The sequence below is a fragment of the Sphaeramia orbicularis genome, chromosome 8 (assembly GCF_902148855.1).
Source record: "Sphaeramia orbicularis chromosome 8, fSphaOr1.1, whole genome shotgun sequence".
In the NCBI taxonomy this organism is placed as follows: Eukaryota; Metazoa; Chordata; class Actinopteri; order Kurtiformes; family Apogonidae; genus Sphaeramia; species Sphaeramia orbicularis.
This window is the reverse complement of record NC_043964.1, coordinates 7,764,281-7,782,666: the sequence shown is the minus strand read 5'-3', so window position 1 is coordinate 7,782,666 and position 18,386 is coordinate 7,764,281. Positions and strand designations below refer to the sequence as shown.

Sequence of the window (18,386 nt, the reverse complement as noted above, 5' to 3'; positions counted from 1 at the left end):
AATAACAGGACAGTAGATACAAACTGTACTCATTCATGACAGGACAATGGTCTGTTACAGGTGCAGTTTTCACCGTCACAGAACAATGTGAACAATGTCCAAAACGCACCCAGAGGATTGTTGTACAATTTTATTAATTACAATAAACCACTGAGATACAGCATGAACAAAAACATACACAGAAAAATCAGGACTTTGTTTGTTTGTTGCAAATTTAAAAACAAAAAGAAAACTAAGAAAAAAAAAATCATATTTGAAAAGGAGCAGGATGAAGTACAACTTCTGTCCTTCCGTCTTTACACCCATCTGCTTGTACTGGACACAACGTCCCATGATCCACAAAATACTACCAAAAACAAACTCTGTCCATGCCCACATACATGATGTGTATTAGATATGATGATACATTATTCATAATCATACAATATAATACACATTATATATTAATACATTATACAATGTTATAACAACATAAAAAAATAATTATGTTTACATTATATAATAATACAAAGAATGCATTATTTGTAATCATATAATATAATACATTTTAATACTTTTGTCATATTTCTTTAACACAGTGATTTCGATTTGAAAAAAAAAAAAAAGTATTATTTGATTTTGTTGTTTTGGTTTCATTATTCAGATTTCAGTTAAAAAATGCAAATATATGTGAAAGTGAAAAATATTTAAGTGAAAGTATAGAATATATTTATATTTATATATATATATATATATATATATATATATATATATATATATATATATATATATATATATATGTTTTTGTCTTTGTATTTTTTCTATTGTATTTGATGCATATTGTTTTTTGCTGCTGGACATTTGAATGTCCCCCTTGGGGATCAATAAAGTATATCTTATCTCATCTTATCTTATCTTGATATAAAGACATTTACAAAAGTCTGGTTCTAGAGTTTGAACAAACCATTTATTACCAGTGTATTTATGATTAGTTTATTATGTGTTATCATGATCAGTTTGTTAACATGTGACTTTCAGTAAAACGGGGTGGGGCTGGTTTGTGACGCACTTACATATGAAAGTAGTCAGAGTTCATTTCACAGCCACTAAAGTCCAGGACAGAGTTCCCGTTTGGCTGAGGGTGAGTGGGATGTTATTATGCTTTTATTTACGTCTCAGTGGGTTTTGTCTGTGTCGACTGTCACTTCCCAGATAGCAACTACCTTTGGGCCGGATCCGCATTAAAGCCTTTACATCCGTTTATAGCTCACATCCGTTTTCTGACTTTGGACCAAATCTGCAACTGATCCTTTCTTCTTCTTTCTTTTTCTGATCCGTTCTTGATTGAAGATCTAGTTGTACAGACAAACACAACGACTCAGACCAAAAAGTAAGCCAAGTTAAACAGATACATAGACCAGGGCCGGACTGAGACTCATTTTCAGCCCTGGAGTTTCATACCTCAGACCGGCCCACTTTAGATCACGACCGATTATTATTAAAATCATGCAATTATAACCTTACATGTTGGGTCTACACACTGTTCTGCAAAGCCTTGTAATTCAGTGTATTTTCTAAAATATTTCCAATTCAGTGCAAGTAAAGGTTGCTTCACAATGTGGATTTATTTCAAAAGTGAGTGCACATTTACATCTCCAACATTATTATTCCTCACAACACAACAATAACAGAATCTATATTTTTGTTCTTATAAGTGTTAACATTTTTCAAACCTTTAAAATGTTTGAAATGAAATGAAAGTATAAAAATATTAAAAATAAAATAAAAATAAAATAAAGCTTGCTGCACTTTCTAATAACTCTATCATTTTTGTATCCTCTGCAACAAAAGATTTCCATCACAACTTACTTGCGGTTTGTTCCATCAATGCTATTGAAAACTTTTGGTATAGTGATATTAGGGGTTTGATGAGGATGATAAGAAAAAAATATGTGTATCCTGTGACTGAGGGCGATCAAAGCAGTCAAAGCTAACAGCAGACTCATCTTCATCTGTCTCATTTGTGCCTAGTGGTTCAGGGTTGTGCTGCTGAACTGCTCCTCTGTCATCAGCAGACTCTGCTCTCCCTTTCACACTTCCTCCAGTTTCTCTAGACTCGCCTGCACCTGTATCACAATAAAAATATCTACAGACATTTTGACTTACTGAACTAATTAAGATATTTACATTGGCAAAATATGCAGGCTTATTTGATATTACTTTATGCTATTGCCTTTCAGTTGTGGGCTTTGTGTATTTACTGTCTGACTTTTAATAATAAAAAATAAAATAGGTCAGGACTAAGGTTTGGGTACAGAAAGTGGTTTTAGTAGAACTAATGCTTGTTCACACAGTCTGTTCCAACAGCTCACCTTTTCCTTCCATCCTGACAGGAACAATCCCCTCATCACTACTGGCTCCTGGATCTGCTTCTGACACTAAAGCACAGTTTAAAAATGCTCATAATTCTCAGCACAAATCTTCTATTTTCAAAGCCTTGGTGTCAGTTTCATTCATGTAGTGCTGAATCCTGGAGCATCTCAGAGCCCCTTTCATACTGAACAGGCCTACACCATACTCTTCATCTTCCTCAGTTATGTGGCGTCGCATCATACTATTATTTAAATTACATAACGTTATGTTCCACGCCACAATGCCACACAATTCACTGACTCAATAATTAACTAACTTGAAAGGTGGTTTACCCGGTTCGTCGTCCTTATTAGTTTCCAACCTGGAGGTCGTTTTTGTGAAAAAGTTGCAGATTTTGTCACATTTGGCTGCGTTTGCTTCCAGAGCTTTCCTCTTTTTAATTCTTGTCTTCTCCACACCACCCTTGCTCTTTCTATTATCCATGTTTCAAACAGCAAACACAGCTGACCATCCACAGCCTACAGAGTACAGATCATATATGCTCCACAGCTACAGTACAGAGCTACTAACCGTATGCAAGGACATGTTACGCCAGGTCACGGTGTGTCCGCAAAAAAAACAGGAAGAAAACAAACAGTTTACTAGTAGAGGGGGTGGGGCCCAGGAACAGCAGCTGCAGATTACGTGATCAACTCAGTGCTATGACTGAACACCGGCCCCCAAAAAATAAATAAATTAATTAAATATTAAATACATATTTAAAGGGAACTCCGGCTCTCGCAGCCCAAATATTATACCGGCCCACCGGGAATTGTCCCGGTCCTGTCGATTAGCCAGTCAGGGCCTGACATAGACTACATCCTTGATTCAGCTTCTTACATTCATTTGTGTATAGATATTTTTGGTCTTAATTTTTCCACAGTCAGGTATTAGCCCCTGCAAATTCATGACCTGTCTAGACTGATCTGATCTTGGTATTTTGCATATAGCCTAAACAACGACAACAGCATTAGGCCAGTTAATGATGATAGTTATGGTAATAATAATAACAACAACAACAACAACAACAATAATAATTCCGTACATAACCCAGAAAGCAAAGAGATACTGGTGTAAGCAATGTTTCTGTGCTGCCGATTTATAGAATGATTTATTCATGCGGACTGACAGGATGTAATACGGAGTGCTTTTATTGTGAAGGCAGGAAGTGTGTTATGTGTGTAAAAACTCAGGTTGTTCATGCTGGTGTTGAAAACAGTGCTGTGAGGAAACAAAGTGCCTCCAAAGTTAAAACTGTCATCCTTTTTACACATCATGCTGTCAGGGCTCATCTTCCAGACGCTTGGTTACACTGGGACGGATCTGGAACAGAATCGCTGACCGACTCGGCCCGAAACCGTTTGGCGGATCTGGCCCAGTGTCCAAATGCACATTGGGCCAAAACAGGTACTGCTCCGCAAAACGGATCTTCTACAGGGCTAATGGGTCTGGTACCGATCTGGCAAAAGGGTCTGAAACGCATCTGGAATGCGGGAGACTCTGGCACAATGGAACTGGGCCAGAGCTGGACCGTTTCTGTAGAAGATCCGTCTCGCGGAGCTGTATCAGTTTTGGCCCGATGTGCGTTTGGACACCGGGCCAGATCCGCCAGACGGTTTCGGGCCGAGTCAGTCAGCGATTCTGTTCCAGATCCGTTCCAGTGTCTCTTTGCTATCTGGGGTGGCCACTTCCACTGGGTTGAATGGACTCTGTTTGTCATTTATTGTTGGTTGTTGTTTGTCTGAATATGTTGATCAGAGCTGTAAAACTAACACAGATACATTAACTGTCTGAAATGATGTTCTTGGTCGTAGAATGAACTTCTCATCAGCATAAGTTTATTTTAAAAAGCTTTTTTCCTACAATATTTGTATGAAATTTACAACCAGAGTGGAAAAAAACTGAACAGTTCCCAGCTGGGGCTGCCTTTTTCAGTAACTCATTTGATCATTTCCAAGTCTCCTCATTTCAATCTCATGTTTTAATGTTGCATTCTGGGTAATCATCCAGTACATATAGAACATCAGAGTCACAGTACTGACTGTATTAAACTGTTAAACCTCAGAGTGGAACGTTTCACAGGTGAATTAGTGGCGTGGGAGAGGAACCACTTTCAGTCATAAATAAATGCATCAGTGTAAAACTGAACCAAACAGGTTTAACAGTGTTGAACTGACAGGTGTGGGCGTGGCTTTAACACTCCTGTAGTGTTCAAGAGCTCAGTGGGCGGAGCTAATGCCACACCTAGTTTACACTAATTATATTTCATTATGTGGAAGACACGAGATGGAAGACGTCACACTGTAGTCCATCTACATCTACATGTTCTGACAGTTCCACAGTCCATCTGCCTCATCATGGCAACAGTGAACAGGTTTTATCTGGTATATTAGTGATGTTATACCACCATGAGTCCAACGAGCCCCAGGGTTCCTGATGATCTGATGGTTATGATTCATATAGAACAGCATCAGGACAAAGACTTAAGGCAGCGTAACCCCTCCCACATTAGCTTAGCTCTCTGTCGGTGGAGAAGGGTTAGCTTAACCCTCTACTGGTGGAGATGAGTTCAGGCGCACCTACTGACTCTCTCTCAAATTTCACTCTGCACACATGAGCCATATGGATGTTCCACTGCAGGCGCCAATGGATGGGATAGCTTAACTTTGTTGGTGGAGAATGGTTAGCGTAATTCTCTCTTGATGGAAAAGGGTTAGCTTAGCTCTGTTGGTAGAGAGTGGTTAGCTTAGCTCTGTTGGTAGAGAGGGGTTAGCTTTGCTCTCTCTTGGTGGAAAAGGATTAGCTTAGCTCTGTCTTGGTGGCAAAGGGTTAGCTTAGCTCTATTGGTAGAGCTGGATTATCTTAGCTCTCTGTTGGTGGGGATGGGTTAGCTTACTTCTCGGTGGAAAAGAGTTATTTTTGCTCTCTCTTGGCGGAAAAGGGTTAGCTTAGCTCTGCTGGTAGAGATGGGTTAGCTTTGCTCTCTCGGTGGAAAAGGGTTAGCTTAGCTCTCTCTTGGTGGAAAGGGGTTAGCTTAGCCCTGTTGGTAGAGAGAGGTTAGCTTAGTTTTCTCTTGGTGGAAAAGGGTTAGCTCAGCTGTCTCTTGGTGGGAAAGGGTTATCTTAGCTCTCTGTTTGTGGAGAATGGGTTCAGGCGTGCACACTGGCTCTCTCTCAAATTTCACTCTGTACGCTTTAGTCATATGAACGTACGGCTGCAGGCATCCAATGGACGGGTTAGCTTGGCTTTGTTGGTGGAGAATGGTTAGCTTAAGCCTCTCTTGATGGAAATGGATAAGCTTAGCTCTGTCTTGGTGGAAAATGGTTGGCTTAGCTCTGTTGGTAGAGAGGGGTTAGCTCTCTTCTGGTGGAAAAGGGTTAGCTTCACTTTGTTGGTGGAGATGGGTTAGCTTAACTCCCTCATGATGCAAGGGTACCGTTGGTGCTGCAGTAGAGTACTAGAGAGAACAGGTCCATACTGAACTGGTCCTGGATGCCACCCCAGTGTCCAGAGCTCCACCAGTCCTCAACAGGAGGACCAGGTTGCCTCATTGGACATTGATGATGAGTTGCTGAACTGTTGCGTTCCTTCTAGTTTGTGCTCCGCTCTCTCATGGACCCAGACTCAGTAGTAACAGCTGACGTTCTGCTGTTTACAGAGAACGGTGGGTTCAGACTGGAGTGGACAGTATGAGTCTGAAGCTGGACAAAGAGGAGGAGGGAGCAGAGCTACCCCATGATGTGTCCATGAGGGACCCTCCAGGGGGCGGTACTGACCCCCCTGGTTCACAGTGAGTCCACTGGTTCAATCTATTTCCTGCTGGAGGTTCAGCTGAGTGTTGGTCTGTGTCCATAAAGTTCATGGTTGTCTCCAGTCTCCAGGTGGACAGACTCAGATCAGGGTTTGCAGCGTCTGCTTGTCTGTCTGTGAACAGTGACATGTCTAACGTTCAACCTCCAAACTTCAGCCCTGAACCTGGACCTTCAGAAACTGAGTAAGAGAATGTTCCTGACCTGAAAGAACCTTATGTTACATCACTTCTTCCACTAATGACTCAAATTCAACACATTGTGTTTCTGTTTTTTGGACAGACTCAGATCAGGGTTTGCAGCGTCCGCTTGTCTGTCTGTGAACAGTGACATGTCTAACGTTCAACCTCCAAACTTCAGCCCTGAACCTGGACCTTCAGAAACTGAGTAAGAGAATGTTCCTGACCTGAAAGAACCTTATGTTACATCACTTCTTCCACTAATGACTCAAATTCAACACATTGTGTTTCTGTTTTTTTCATTCAGTTCTGATTCAAAGTCGACGGTTCATCAAATGTAAACGTCGGATGATGATTTTATATCTGATGAATCACTGTGGTTCTGTTTAACTAATGCTGTACACTAGATTTTATAATAATGGATTGGATTTCTGTCCCTCACCTGTGGTCATGAACTCTGGCTGATGACCGAAGGAACCAGGTCATGAGGTCAAGATGAAATGAGTTTCCTGTGCAGGGTGGGCGGGGTCAGCAGTAGAGATAAGGGGAGGAGCTCAGACATCACCCCCCCTGCAAATGGCCCCTCCCACCAACACCAAACATTCATACACCAGCGAGAGTAGCACTGGAGGCAGGTTGGGATTTGAACGCCATCTCTCCAGACAACCCGCTGTACGTCCTGAACCCATGTGATAAGACTTTAGTCCAATCTGAAGTCAGCCGTAGTCATGTGACCTGAGGAGTCATTTAGAAGAAAGAACTGTGTCACGGTGTCGACTCAGATCAGAGTCTGGAACATGTATGAAGATCTGTCCAATGACAGACCCATAAACCAGAAGAGAAAGCAGATCTTCACACAAAAAGCAAGGCTACGTACAGACTGAAGGGAAATGTGTCCATATTTGATCTGGATCTGATCTGTTCCAGACAGTCTGAACAGCACTAATCTGACCCAGACCACTTTCATATGTGGTCCTAAATCTGACCTGGCCCACTTTCATATGCGGTCCGAAATCTGATCTGGACCGCTTTCATATGCGGTCCTCAATCTGACCCGGCCCACTTTCATATGTGGTCCTAAATCTGATCCAGATCTGATATTTTTCAACGTGACTTCAGTCTGAAGGTCGCATTTATTCCGACCTTTGTGTCATTGAAATGCAACAAATGTCCCAGTTGTTCGTCCCAGGAGGAGGAGCGGAGGAAAACCATATTTCCTTCTGTAAATACAGTGTGTGTCTGCATAGTCACGTATTCCATCAGGCCCTCTTTAGTGCATGTGGGTCACTTCAGGGTCACATTCAGTTCAGACTCAAAACTGATAGAAGTCGCATTTAATGTGGAATATGAACCAACACACAAAAAAGTCGTATTTCACCCAAAAAAATCTGTGCAAACTGTGCATTAGACCTGCTGAGTGGGCGGAGCCTTATTTGTGAAAGGATCTACGATTATTACAGTAAAACTAAAGTCAGTGTGATCTGTCCAGTTCCGTCACAGGTGTGGTAGACCTACACCTGGGGTCTAGTCTGGTGTGATAGACCTACACCTGGGGTCTAGTCTGGTGTGGTAGACCTACACCTGTGGTTTTGTTTGGTGTGGTAGATCCTCTGTTGCTCTTGGGTTCAGGTTCTTGTCCATCAGTAGTTCCTCTGTGCTGTCTTTCAGTCCTTTTCCATCCATGAGTATGTTTTCTTGATGCCACCCACCTCTTCAGTTTGTCAATGGTGCATGCAAAGCAGGGGCGTGTCCTTCCATGGTAGCCCTCAGGCTCCTCCTCCTTACTAGGTGTCTGTTATCTGGACCATTCACTTAGCATTCCTGGAGGCTTGCTGTTTCCTCCTAGATAGTAGCTCTAATGTTCACTAGTCCTGTCTCCCTTCTTTCGCTTCATGTTCAGCCTCAGGACAGTGGACTCAGGGTGAACCCCTCCATGCACAGTAAGGAGCCTCCTTGTCTTGACAGGGACATTTGTTGTAATATTTGGTGATTTCACACAGTTTTGACCGTCCAATCAAAAGAAACAAGGTTCAAGGTGACTTTATTTGTACCCGTGGGTAGATTTGTTTTGCAGCAAGCTTTCGCTCACTGCCGGTCACTGCGTGCGCATGCGCCCCACTTTTTTTTTTTTTTTTTTTTTAAGACCTGAAAAGCCTTGAGACCTGAGGGTCTTAAGACTGATGTCCAGGAGGCTCCCAGACCTGTTGGTCTACCCGGGCCGATTAAACCATGACCTGTTTTTTTCTGATGACCTGTTACAAAGGCAGCCTGGAACCACCTGAACCACCTGGACGTAGACACCTGAGGACACTGAGGCTCCAGTAGACTGTTCTGAAAGCACTGATTGGAATGTGTCAATGGAATCAACAGAGAACAGTACAGATATTGATAGAACAGTTGATATTATTTCCAATGGGTCCACCATGAAACCCAAAATACTTTTAGTCTGTGCTTCAGCTTTTATTCTAAACAGTTTCAGATATGAAATAGAGACACACAGTTTGTCTTCTGTGTGTTTTTTTTATTATTTATCCATTAAGTGTCTGATTTGGAAGTAAATTCAACAGTCTGGAGCCACTGTTTGGTCATTATTCATTTTGTTGGTTTTAAAGAATGTGTTGATGTCCACAGACGGAGGAAGAGGAGTCCTGGTCCTGAACTGGACCCACAGTCCTGTTGTTTGTGTCAGAAGGTCCTGAGTGATCCCGTCCAGACCAGCTGTGGACACTTGTTCTGCAGACAGTGCATCACTTCATACTGGGGCCAGTCTGGTCCATCAGGAGACTCCACCTGTCCCCAGTGTGGAAAGAGATCCAGAACCAGAATTGGACCACATATGGACAGCACTGCACGAAGTAAGACTGACTCAGGAAATTAGATCTAAACTGTCAGATCAGTTTTTTACGGACTTTTTTTTTTTTTTCACCTTGGACCAAGACCTGCTCAGCTGGTCCATGTCCAGCTTTGTGTTGGTCCATCCTCAGTTCATGGACAGATGAGCAGATCCAGGTCCAGAGTCCTGTATTTGGAACCTGTTGTAAATATGAACTCAGAGAAACAGTGTTTTTTATTGTGTGGTTTCAGATGAACATAAGCTCAGTCTGAGGAGCAGATTTGAATGTGTGACTGAAGGAACCGATGAAACAGGAAGTAGAACCCATCTGAACCGGATCTACACTGAGCTCTACATCACAGAGGGACAGAGTGAAGACGTTAATACCCAACATGAAGTGAGGACGCTGGAGACGGTTTACAAGAATATCCCCCAAGACACTCCCATCAGGTGTCAGGACATCTTCAAAGCCCTACCCGACCAACAGAAACCCATCAGAGTTGTTCTGACCAACGGTGTCGCTGGAGTTGGAAAAACCCTCTCGGTGCTGAAGTTCACTCTGGACTGGGCTGAGGGTTTAGAAAACCAGGACATCAGTCTGGTGGTTCTGCTGTCCTTCAGAGAGCTGAACCTGGTCACAGATGAGCAGTACAGTCTGCTGACGCTGCTCCATGTTTTCCATCCAACGTTACAGAAGGTCACAGCCGAGCAGATCAACGTCTGCAAACTTATGTTCATCTTCGACGGCCTGGATGAAAGCAGACTGTCACTGGACTTCCACGACTGTGAGGTGGTTTCAGATGTCACCCAGAAGAAACCAGTCAACGTCCTGTTGACCAACCTCATCAAGGGGAACCTGCTTCCATCAGCTCTCATCTGGATAACTTCCAGACCTGCAGCAGCCAATCAGATCCCTCCTTCATGTGTCGACAGGGTAACAGAGGTCCGAGGCTTCGCCACTGACGACCAGAAGGAGGAGTACTTCAAGAAGAGATCCACTGATGAAGATCTGTCCAACAAAATCATCTCACACATCAAGAAATCCAAAACGCTCCATATCATGTGTCAGATCCCAGTCTTCTGCTGGATCATTTCTACGGTTCTGAAGCACATGTTGACTTCAAACCAAAGAGGAGAGCTGCCCAAGACCCTGACGGACCTGTACTCACACTTCATCACAGTCCAGACAAAGAGAAAGAAGAACAAGTATGAAAAAGGACTTGAGGCAGAGCTGACAGAGGCTGACAGGGAGGTTCTTCTGAAGTTGGGGAGGTTGGCGTTTGAACATCTGGAGAAAGGAAAGATTATGTTCTACCACGAAGACCTGGAGCAGTGTGGTCTGGACGTCACACAGGCCTTGGTTTACTCAGGACTCTGTACAGAGATCCTCAGAAAAGAGAGTGTGATCTTCCAGAAAACCATCTACAGCTTTGTTCATCTGAGTTTTCAGGAGTTTCTGGCTGCAGTCTACATCTACCACTGTTACACCAGCAACCACACAGAAGTTCTGGAGAGGTTTCTGGGAGACTGGAACCATAATTCAACACTTGATGAGTTCCTGAGAAAAACCATGGAAAAATCTCTCCAATGTGAAAACGGTCACCTGGATCTGTTTGTCCGGTTCCTTCATGGCCTCTGTCTGGAGTCCAACCAGAGAGTTTTAGGAGGTCTGCTGGGTCCAACAGAGATCAGTCCAGAGACAATACAGACCATCACCAACAACCTGAAGAAGATGAACATTGATTACATCAATCCTGACAGAAATGTAAACATCTTCCACTGCCTGATGGAGATGAACGACCACTCAGTCCATCAGGAAATCCAAGAGTTCCTGAAGTCAGAGAACAGATCAAAGAAGAAACTGTCTGAGATCCAGTGTTCAGCTCTGGCCTACATGCTGCAGATGTCAGAGAAGGTTCTGGATGAGTTGGACCTGAAGAAGTACAACACATCAGATGAAGGACGACTGAGACTAATCCCAGCTGTGAGGAACTGCAGAAAGGCTCGGTAAGAAACGAACGGAGTCTTAATATGATGAATCTGGGTACTTTTTGTGTGATGGGACCCTGTGTGTCCCAGAACTGGTTTGTAAAAATGCAGATATTCAGTAAATATTTAATCATAATTATCTTCACATTAAATCTGTCTCTACAGATTTTCTGGCTGTGGACTTTCAGAGACTCACTGTGAAGTCGTGGCTTCAGCTCTGAAGTCCAGCCCCTCCCATCTCACAGAACTAGACCTAAGAAACAACAGCGACCTGAAAGATTCAGGGATGAAGATTCTTTGTTCTGGACTGAAGAATCCAAACTGCAGACTGCAGACTCTGAGGTCAGTAGACGACTTATGTAAGACGCATGAGGAACTACATGATATAATGAACTCTGAACATGATTGAACACATGTGTACAGTAGATGTTTCAGCTCTGTCATGGTCATGTTTGAAATACTCAAATTCAATCCAATCTATTTCTGCACCTCCAAAATTGTTTGCATTTACAAACATCACCTTGGACTCAGAACGTCTGAACCTCATTTATGAACAAACATATCTCACATCCATGAAGTTATTAAAATCTGAACCTAACATCTGAGGAACAGGAGGCCTCGTCTCCCATGGTCTGTAGTGTGTTCCATGGAAGGAGAAGGACGTTGGTGCTGTGGTGCCGCAGGTTTCAGGTAGACATGTGAGGGGTGAGGACATCCGTAAGGTAGTCAGGGGGCGTTGCCCTGAATGCAATGGTGAGTGATGAGAGTGACGTGGTAGTGGATTCTGGAGATGATGAGGACCAGGGTCATATGTTCCCATTCAGGAAGACTTCCTAGCAGCACTGGTTTCAATGAACTGTAGTTTCATGGTGTTGCAGTAGTCGAGCCTGGAGGAGATAAAGGTGTGGATGAGTTTCTCCAAATCAGTGATGGTGAGGGAGGGGCGGAGCTTGGAGATGTTCTTGAACTGGAATAGAATGTTTGATGTGGTTTTCAAATGTCAGTTGAGGGTCCGGTCTCACACTGAGGGTGGACACAGTGGTTGAGAGGGGGACGTCCTGACCGGAGAGGGACAAGGTGCTTATGGAGGAAGACCTGGGGGGGGGTACAGACCAGTAGGGCTTCGGTTTTGGAACTGTTTAGATGGAGGAAGTTAGGACTCCTCCACACCTTTATATCTCTTCAAAGCAGATAATGAAAATGGTGAGTAGAAGTGAGGTGATGACGATGGTAATGATGATGAATATGATGAGGCAGAGGCGGGGTTAGGGCGGGTCCTTAAATTTAACTGTCTGTCATCAGCATAAGAGTGAAAGAGAATACCACAGTGGCCAATGACATAGTCCAGTTGGAGCATGTACAAGATAAAGAGTGGGCCAAGGACAGACCCTTGTTGGACACCACAGGTGACAGGGCCATTCAGGACTTGGCATTACCCAGGCCAACACGCTCAGTTCCACCAGTGAGTTAGGAGTGGAACCAGTTCAGTCCAAGGAGGCTGAGTGACTGGGACAACCACAGTGGTCCTGGAAAACTGAGGCCGTAAGGTTAGCACTATGGACATAGCTGCTAGCGCTTGTTGCTAGGCACATTTGGACCGTTACTGCTAGCTGACAGCAGAGACGCAGAAATGACCTGATCCACCAGGGAGACCGTTGACAGACCGACACTAGAAGACCTTGGTCAGGGCAGCTGAACAATGTCAGGACTGACAGACAAACTGTTGTAGCCATCATTTATAACGGAAAGTAGCAGGTAGATGGTACCTACACGGTACCTCTACACCAACAGTAACTTCGCTGCATAGGTGTTCAGTCTTACAGGGAATAAAGAAATCAGTCAGTAATTGAAAGTTTGGTTTGAAGAAGCATTGAATAGACGATACCAGCACCTGTTCCACCAGATCCAATGGAAGCTACTGTTTCCGGAAGGCACTAGTGAAAGGTCAAAGGTCACATATTTGAAAGATCATCCACTAAAAGTGGGTCCAAACGAACCGAGCAAATATTTTGAAATAAATGTTGACTTCTGTGTTTAAAACCTGAACCTGTCTCCATCGTCTTCTTTGTTCAGTCTGAACTGGAGTGGGTTCTCAGAGATCAGCTGTTCTTTTCTGGCCTCGGCTCTGGAGTCCAACCTGTCTCATCTGATGAACCTGGACCTCAGCAACAATGACCTGAAGGATTCAGGACTGGAGACCCTTTGTTCTGGTCTGAAGAGTCCAAACTGCAGACTGCAGACTCTGAGGTCAGTTGAGTTTAAGTTTTAGATCTTTTGTCTTTTTCTGTTTAGATCAATAGCATAAAGTGATTTTAAACACAAAAACATATATACGAAAAAAAATCAACAAATGTATGAAAATCTACTTTTCATGGACGATAACGTCTGAACTTATTACTTCCTGTTTGAACATCTTGATCTTTCAGACCTACATGATGAAGCAAAGTCAATAATTTGGAACAATTCTATATCATTAAATGTATTTTTGTGTTCGACCAATCAGAGTTCTTCAGCACACAGCCCCGCCCCCAGATTTCCAGGAATCTGAGAAGTCCCGCTCCCCTACTAGGAAGTTTCATCAGGGAAAATTTGGGGTCGAGGGAAAGGTTTTTTCAGTAATTTCAGTGGAAACACTCTGAGGTTTTTCTGAATCCAGGGTAAACTTAAGGTTCCTGCGACAGAAAAGGGTCTTTTATCGTAATCTGTAGAATTATGGAAAGTAAATTTCATTCTGTTGTAGAGTATTGTCCACGTAGTGTCAGTAAAGTCACATGTTGAGGTGTTTCCTCTGGGTTTTCTTCAGTTCCATGGATGTGTGTGTGGTTCGTTAACGGTTTGAACCTGTCGTTTGTTCTTCGTTCAGACTGAGGTGCTGCAGGTTCTCACATATCAGCTGTTCTTTTCTGGCATCACTTCTGGAGTCCAGTCCTGGACATCTCATAGAACTGGACCTCAGCATCAACTTTGGTCTGAAGGATTCAGGAGTGGACAGTCTCTGTTCTGGACTGAAGAGTCCAAAGTGCAGACTGGAGACTCTCAGGTCAGTCCACCACCGTCCATTGTCCATCATCCACTGTCCACCGTCCAATGTCCACCGTCCACCGTCCATCAAACACATCCACTAATACAGAAACATCTGCGGTTCACAGATGAAAACGGTCCAACTTGACAGTTCTGTTATGTTTAAAAGTCTTATAATAATAATAATAATAATAATAATAATACACTTTATTTATAGGCGCCTTTCTTGGCACTCAAGGACACCGTACAGTAAAACAGGAGAGTTAAAAACAAACAATAAAGCAGAGTAAAAATAAAAGGCAGGTTAAATATTTGGACAGTGCAATTGTGTTCACAAAGAGAAAGAGGTCCTAAACAGATGGGTTTTGAGTCTGGATTTGAAGAGAGGAAGTTAAGTGGTGTTTCTGAGATCCGGTGGCAAGGAGTTCCAGAGCTGGGGAGCAGAGCGGCTGAATGCTCTGCTCCCCATGGTGGTGAGACGGGCAGAGGGAACAGTGAGGTGGATGGAGGAGGAAGATCTGAGGGTACGAGAGGGAGTGGCAACATTAAGTAGGTCAGACAGATATGGAGGGGCGAGGTTATGGATGGCCTTGAATGTCATTAGAAGGATTTTAAATTCAATCCGGAACTTAACCGGGAGCCAGTGAAGCTGTTGAAGGACAGGAGTGATGTGGTTAGTGGAGGGGGTCCTAGTGATGATGCGAGCAGCAGAGTTCTGAACCAATTGAAGTTTATGGAGGGATTTGTGTGGGAGACCAAAGAGGAGAGAGTTACAATAATCCAGACGAGAAGTGACAAGGCTGTGAACAAGGATAGCAGTGGTATGGGGGGTGAGGGAGGGGCGGAGGCGATTAATGTTACGTAGGTGGAAGTATGCAGACCGAGTGATGTTATTGATGTGGGATTGAAAAGATAGAGTACTGTCAAGGATATTGAAGCTCGATGATAAAGTGGAGTCGAACTACAATGAGATGAGTACTCGAGTAATTTGAGTACAAAAAATCCTCGAATCATTTTTTTTTGCCTCGAGAATTCGTATAATTATTAATGTTGTTTCGGTAGTCACTTCTGTTCCACCTCGGGGATCATGTTCTACTTGGACAGTAAACTGTAATGCATGCGACTCAACAGTTCAATGTAAGTTCAATGTGAGTTCAATGGAAGGTTATAATAGTCTTGGATTTTTCATACTAGTTTAGTTTTATTTAGTTTTGACCTTTTTTCTCTAATTCAGTTAGTTTTAATTCATTTTTAGAGCAGGTTTTGCTAGTTTTATTTATTTTTTTTCTAAATGCTTAGTTTTAGTTAGTTTCAGTATTAGTTTTAGTTCAGTTTTTTGTTTTTTTTTATATCTTTTCTCTTCTTTGCTGTCGTATTAAAATAAATCCCTGACAGGACTGCTGCTTTCTCCCAACTTTAGTCTCCATGTTTCCAGGTAGAGTGGGGACCAGAAGACGACTGGAAACCACAAGTGACGAGAAGTGACGGACTGTGAAGTGTGATATGGTACTGCTGGCAAAAATTGCTACAGCGAAATAAATCAATTTCGTATCAATCCGACATTGACAAAGATGAAAACAAAGGGAATTTTATCCATAATTTTTATATGTTTTAGTTAGTTTTATAAACACACAATACAATTTCAGTTAGTTATGTTTTTTTCTTTTAATTATAGTTTTCATTTATTTCAGTTAGCGAAAATGTTTTTTCAATTCTAGTTTTTGTCATTTCGTTAATTTTCATTAACGATAATAACCTTGGTTCAATGGAAGAGAATGAGGAGAACGTCAGAAAAAGACAAAAGACGTCCAACGTTTGGGATCAGATCCAACTGAATAAACAGAATCTGGTTCAGTGTGTGTAAGTCTGAAGGCAGCACCAGGTCAAAGGTCAACATCAGTCTGCCTCTGAACAGTCGGCGAACATTAGCCCATTTACCGGGAACGCTAACAGAACCGCAGCAGCTCTGGTTAGAACCGAGGCATCTGTGGTCGTCCAGAATAATGAGTCGCTTCGATGATGAAATCCGATTAATGGCTGAAATATTCGGTCGAACACTGGACTTCATAAAGAACAGATATCTGCGTTCCTGAAGCAGAGTCGACGTCTTCATCTAATTCCAGTTATTTGTTCTTCATTCAGGCTGAGTTCCTGCTGTTTGTCGAAGATCAGCTGTTGTTCTCTGACCTCCGCTCTGGAGTCCAACCCCTCCCATCTGATCAACCTGGATTTGACCAAAAACAACCTGAAGTGTTCAGATGTGAAGGAGCTGGAGGACCTGGTCCAGAGTCCAGGTTGTGCTCTGCGGACTCTGAGGTCAGTAGATGTTGGTTTGTGGAACAGCTTCAGGTTTGGAGGAGAACAGTCGACCAATCAGAGCAGGTCGTGGTTGATAGTGGGTGTTTGCTTGGTCTGTGGAGTAACTGGTTCCTGTCGATTCCTTTGTCTTCTCTCATCAGATGGAGGTTGTGATCTGGTCACAGTGATCTGGACTGGATAAGGACCAGCTGGATCCTGATGGTCTCCACATGTTAAAGTAGCAACAGCACCTGTTATGAAGGCGGAGTCTGGACCACATCCCTGATCTGAGACCATCTGCACCATCAGAGAAAGAGGAAGGGACAGACCGGACACCTGTCCCTGTGGTGCATCATCCATCTGAGCTAAACTGTCCCCATATTTATAATTATTATTATTATCATATTTATTATTTGTAAATGTGTTCCAAACACAAGTGTGTAATGTCATTTTTTCCATCGGACATCTGCGCAAAACTGTCGATATTTACAAAATGTTGTAAAAACAGAGGTGTGTAATGTTGGTTTTTCCATTCAATCCCAAATGTGCTTGCTGGTTCCTCCTCTATCTCCTGCTAAATTCTAAACTGATGTGGTTTCCTGGTGTGTCCACACATACACACACGTTTGGGGTCAACTCTTCTTCTTTTCTTGTTCTAACGTCGATCAACATCTGTTTGTTTTGGTCATGTGACTCTAGTTGGACTCAAAGGTCTTTCCGTTACAGTTTTGTGTCATATACCAATTTAACTACAAAAAAACACCTCGAACAACAACAGTTATTCAGAGAAAAACACGTTTTTGTGAAACTGTCGTTTTTTCATTAGACAAATTCATATGAAAAAGTTAAATTCACACAGTTTGAGGGTCAATGGAAAAGAGACGTTTGTAACCAGGGTCAGGGTCCATGTAGTAGTAGTAGTATTTTATTTCGAGCACATAGAATCATCAGATAACAAGGAACCATACAACATAGTCAAAACAAATAATACATAAATAAATTTTGCGCTCGAAAAGGAGTGGGAAGAAGTAAAACTTATTGACTCCCACCCCCTTTTTACAAACTAATAAGCAAGCTGGATTCGCTTCTTTGCTTTGTTAACACACATTTTCCTCTGTATATTTTTTACAATAACACAAAACATCCATACAAACCATTCATATACACTTTTTGTAGTCGCCTCATACACAATCAGATTTGCATAATCAACCGTTTTTAATATAAACTATAATATTTATATGCACTTTAAATATTTACTCCAAATACAATGATCAATAATATGATAGTATCTTCCTATCATGATAACCAATTAACTACAATAATATCTTATTTTATGCGTACTTGTATAATGTTCTATATTTTGTTATCATAGTGGATTTATACATCCTTTTAAATGCACAGATCGAAGAAGACATTTTTAAGTTTTGCTCCAGATTATTCCACAGATGTACCCCTCTGACAGAGGTACACTGGCTTTTTATGTTTGTTCTACACTTAATTTTCTTGTAGATTTCAGTTCCCCTTAAATTATAATTACTTTGCCTGGGCTCAAACTTCTCCTGTAGACTGTAGGAGAGCATATGTTCATGGGTTTTATACATTATAATAAGAGTATTAAGGTAAACAAGATCGTGAAGTTTTAGAGCATTTAATTTGATAAATAGGGGATTTGTTGGAGCTAAGTACTGTGCTTGATTGACAAGTCGAATTGCCTTTTTTTGAAGTAAGAATATGGAATTAATATTTGATTTATAGTTGTTACCCCATATCGCTACCCAATAGTTCAGATATGGAAGATCAAGAGAATTATACAATATATGGAGAGATTTCTGATTTAGAAGGTTTTTGGTTTTATACATTATAGCA

At 42.2% G+C, this 18,386-nt stretch overlaps 1 protein-coding gene across 7 annotated transcripts; it reads left to right on the top strand.

Annotated features, from left to right (window-relative positions):
• The first annotated feature begins 1,043 nt into the window (after positions 1 to 1,043).
• On the top strand, positions 1,044 to 16,998 carry LOC115423750 (NLR family CARD domain-containing protein 3-like). 7 transcript variants are annotated; one of them, XR_003936001.1, is made up of 11 exons: positions 1,044 to 1,120; positions 6,050 to 6,181; positions 6,266 to 6,385; positions 6,483 to 6,587; positions 9,011 to 9,234; positions 9,464 to 11,219; positions 11,367 to 11,543; positions 13,275 to 13,448; positions 14,065 to 14,241; positions 15,658 to 15,728; positions 16,365 to 16,499. XR_003936001.1 is itself a non-coding variant. In XM_030140779.1 (11 exons), exons 2-11 carry the CDS (start codon positions 6,081 to 6,083, stop codon positions 16,692 to 16,694), a joined length of 3,021 nt encoding a protein of 1,006 aa, XP_029996639.1. In that variant the 5' UTR covers positions 1,044 to 1,120; positions 6,050 to 6,080; the 3' UTR covers positions 16,695 to 16,998. The 7 variants fall into 7 exon arrangements, 5 of the variants coding, with proteins under 5 accessions (XP_029996639.1, XP_029996640.1, XP_029996643.1 ...); XR_003936000.1 differs by having other exon boundaries at positions 15,643 to 15,728; XM_030140779.1 differs by lacking the exon at positions 15,658 to 15,728 and adding an exon at positions 16,682 to 16,998 and having other exon boundaries at positions 16,365 to 16,538.
• Positions 16,999 to 18,386: the final 1,388 nt, after the last annotated feature.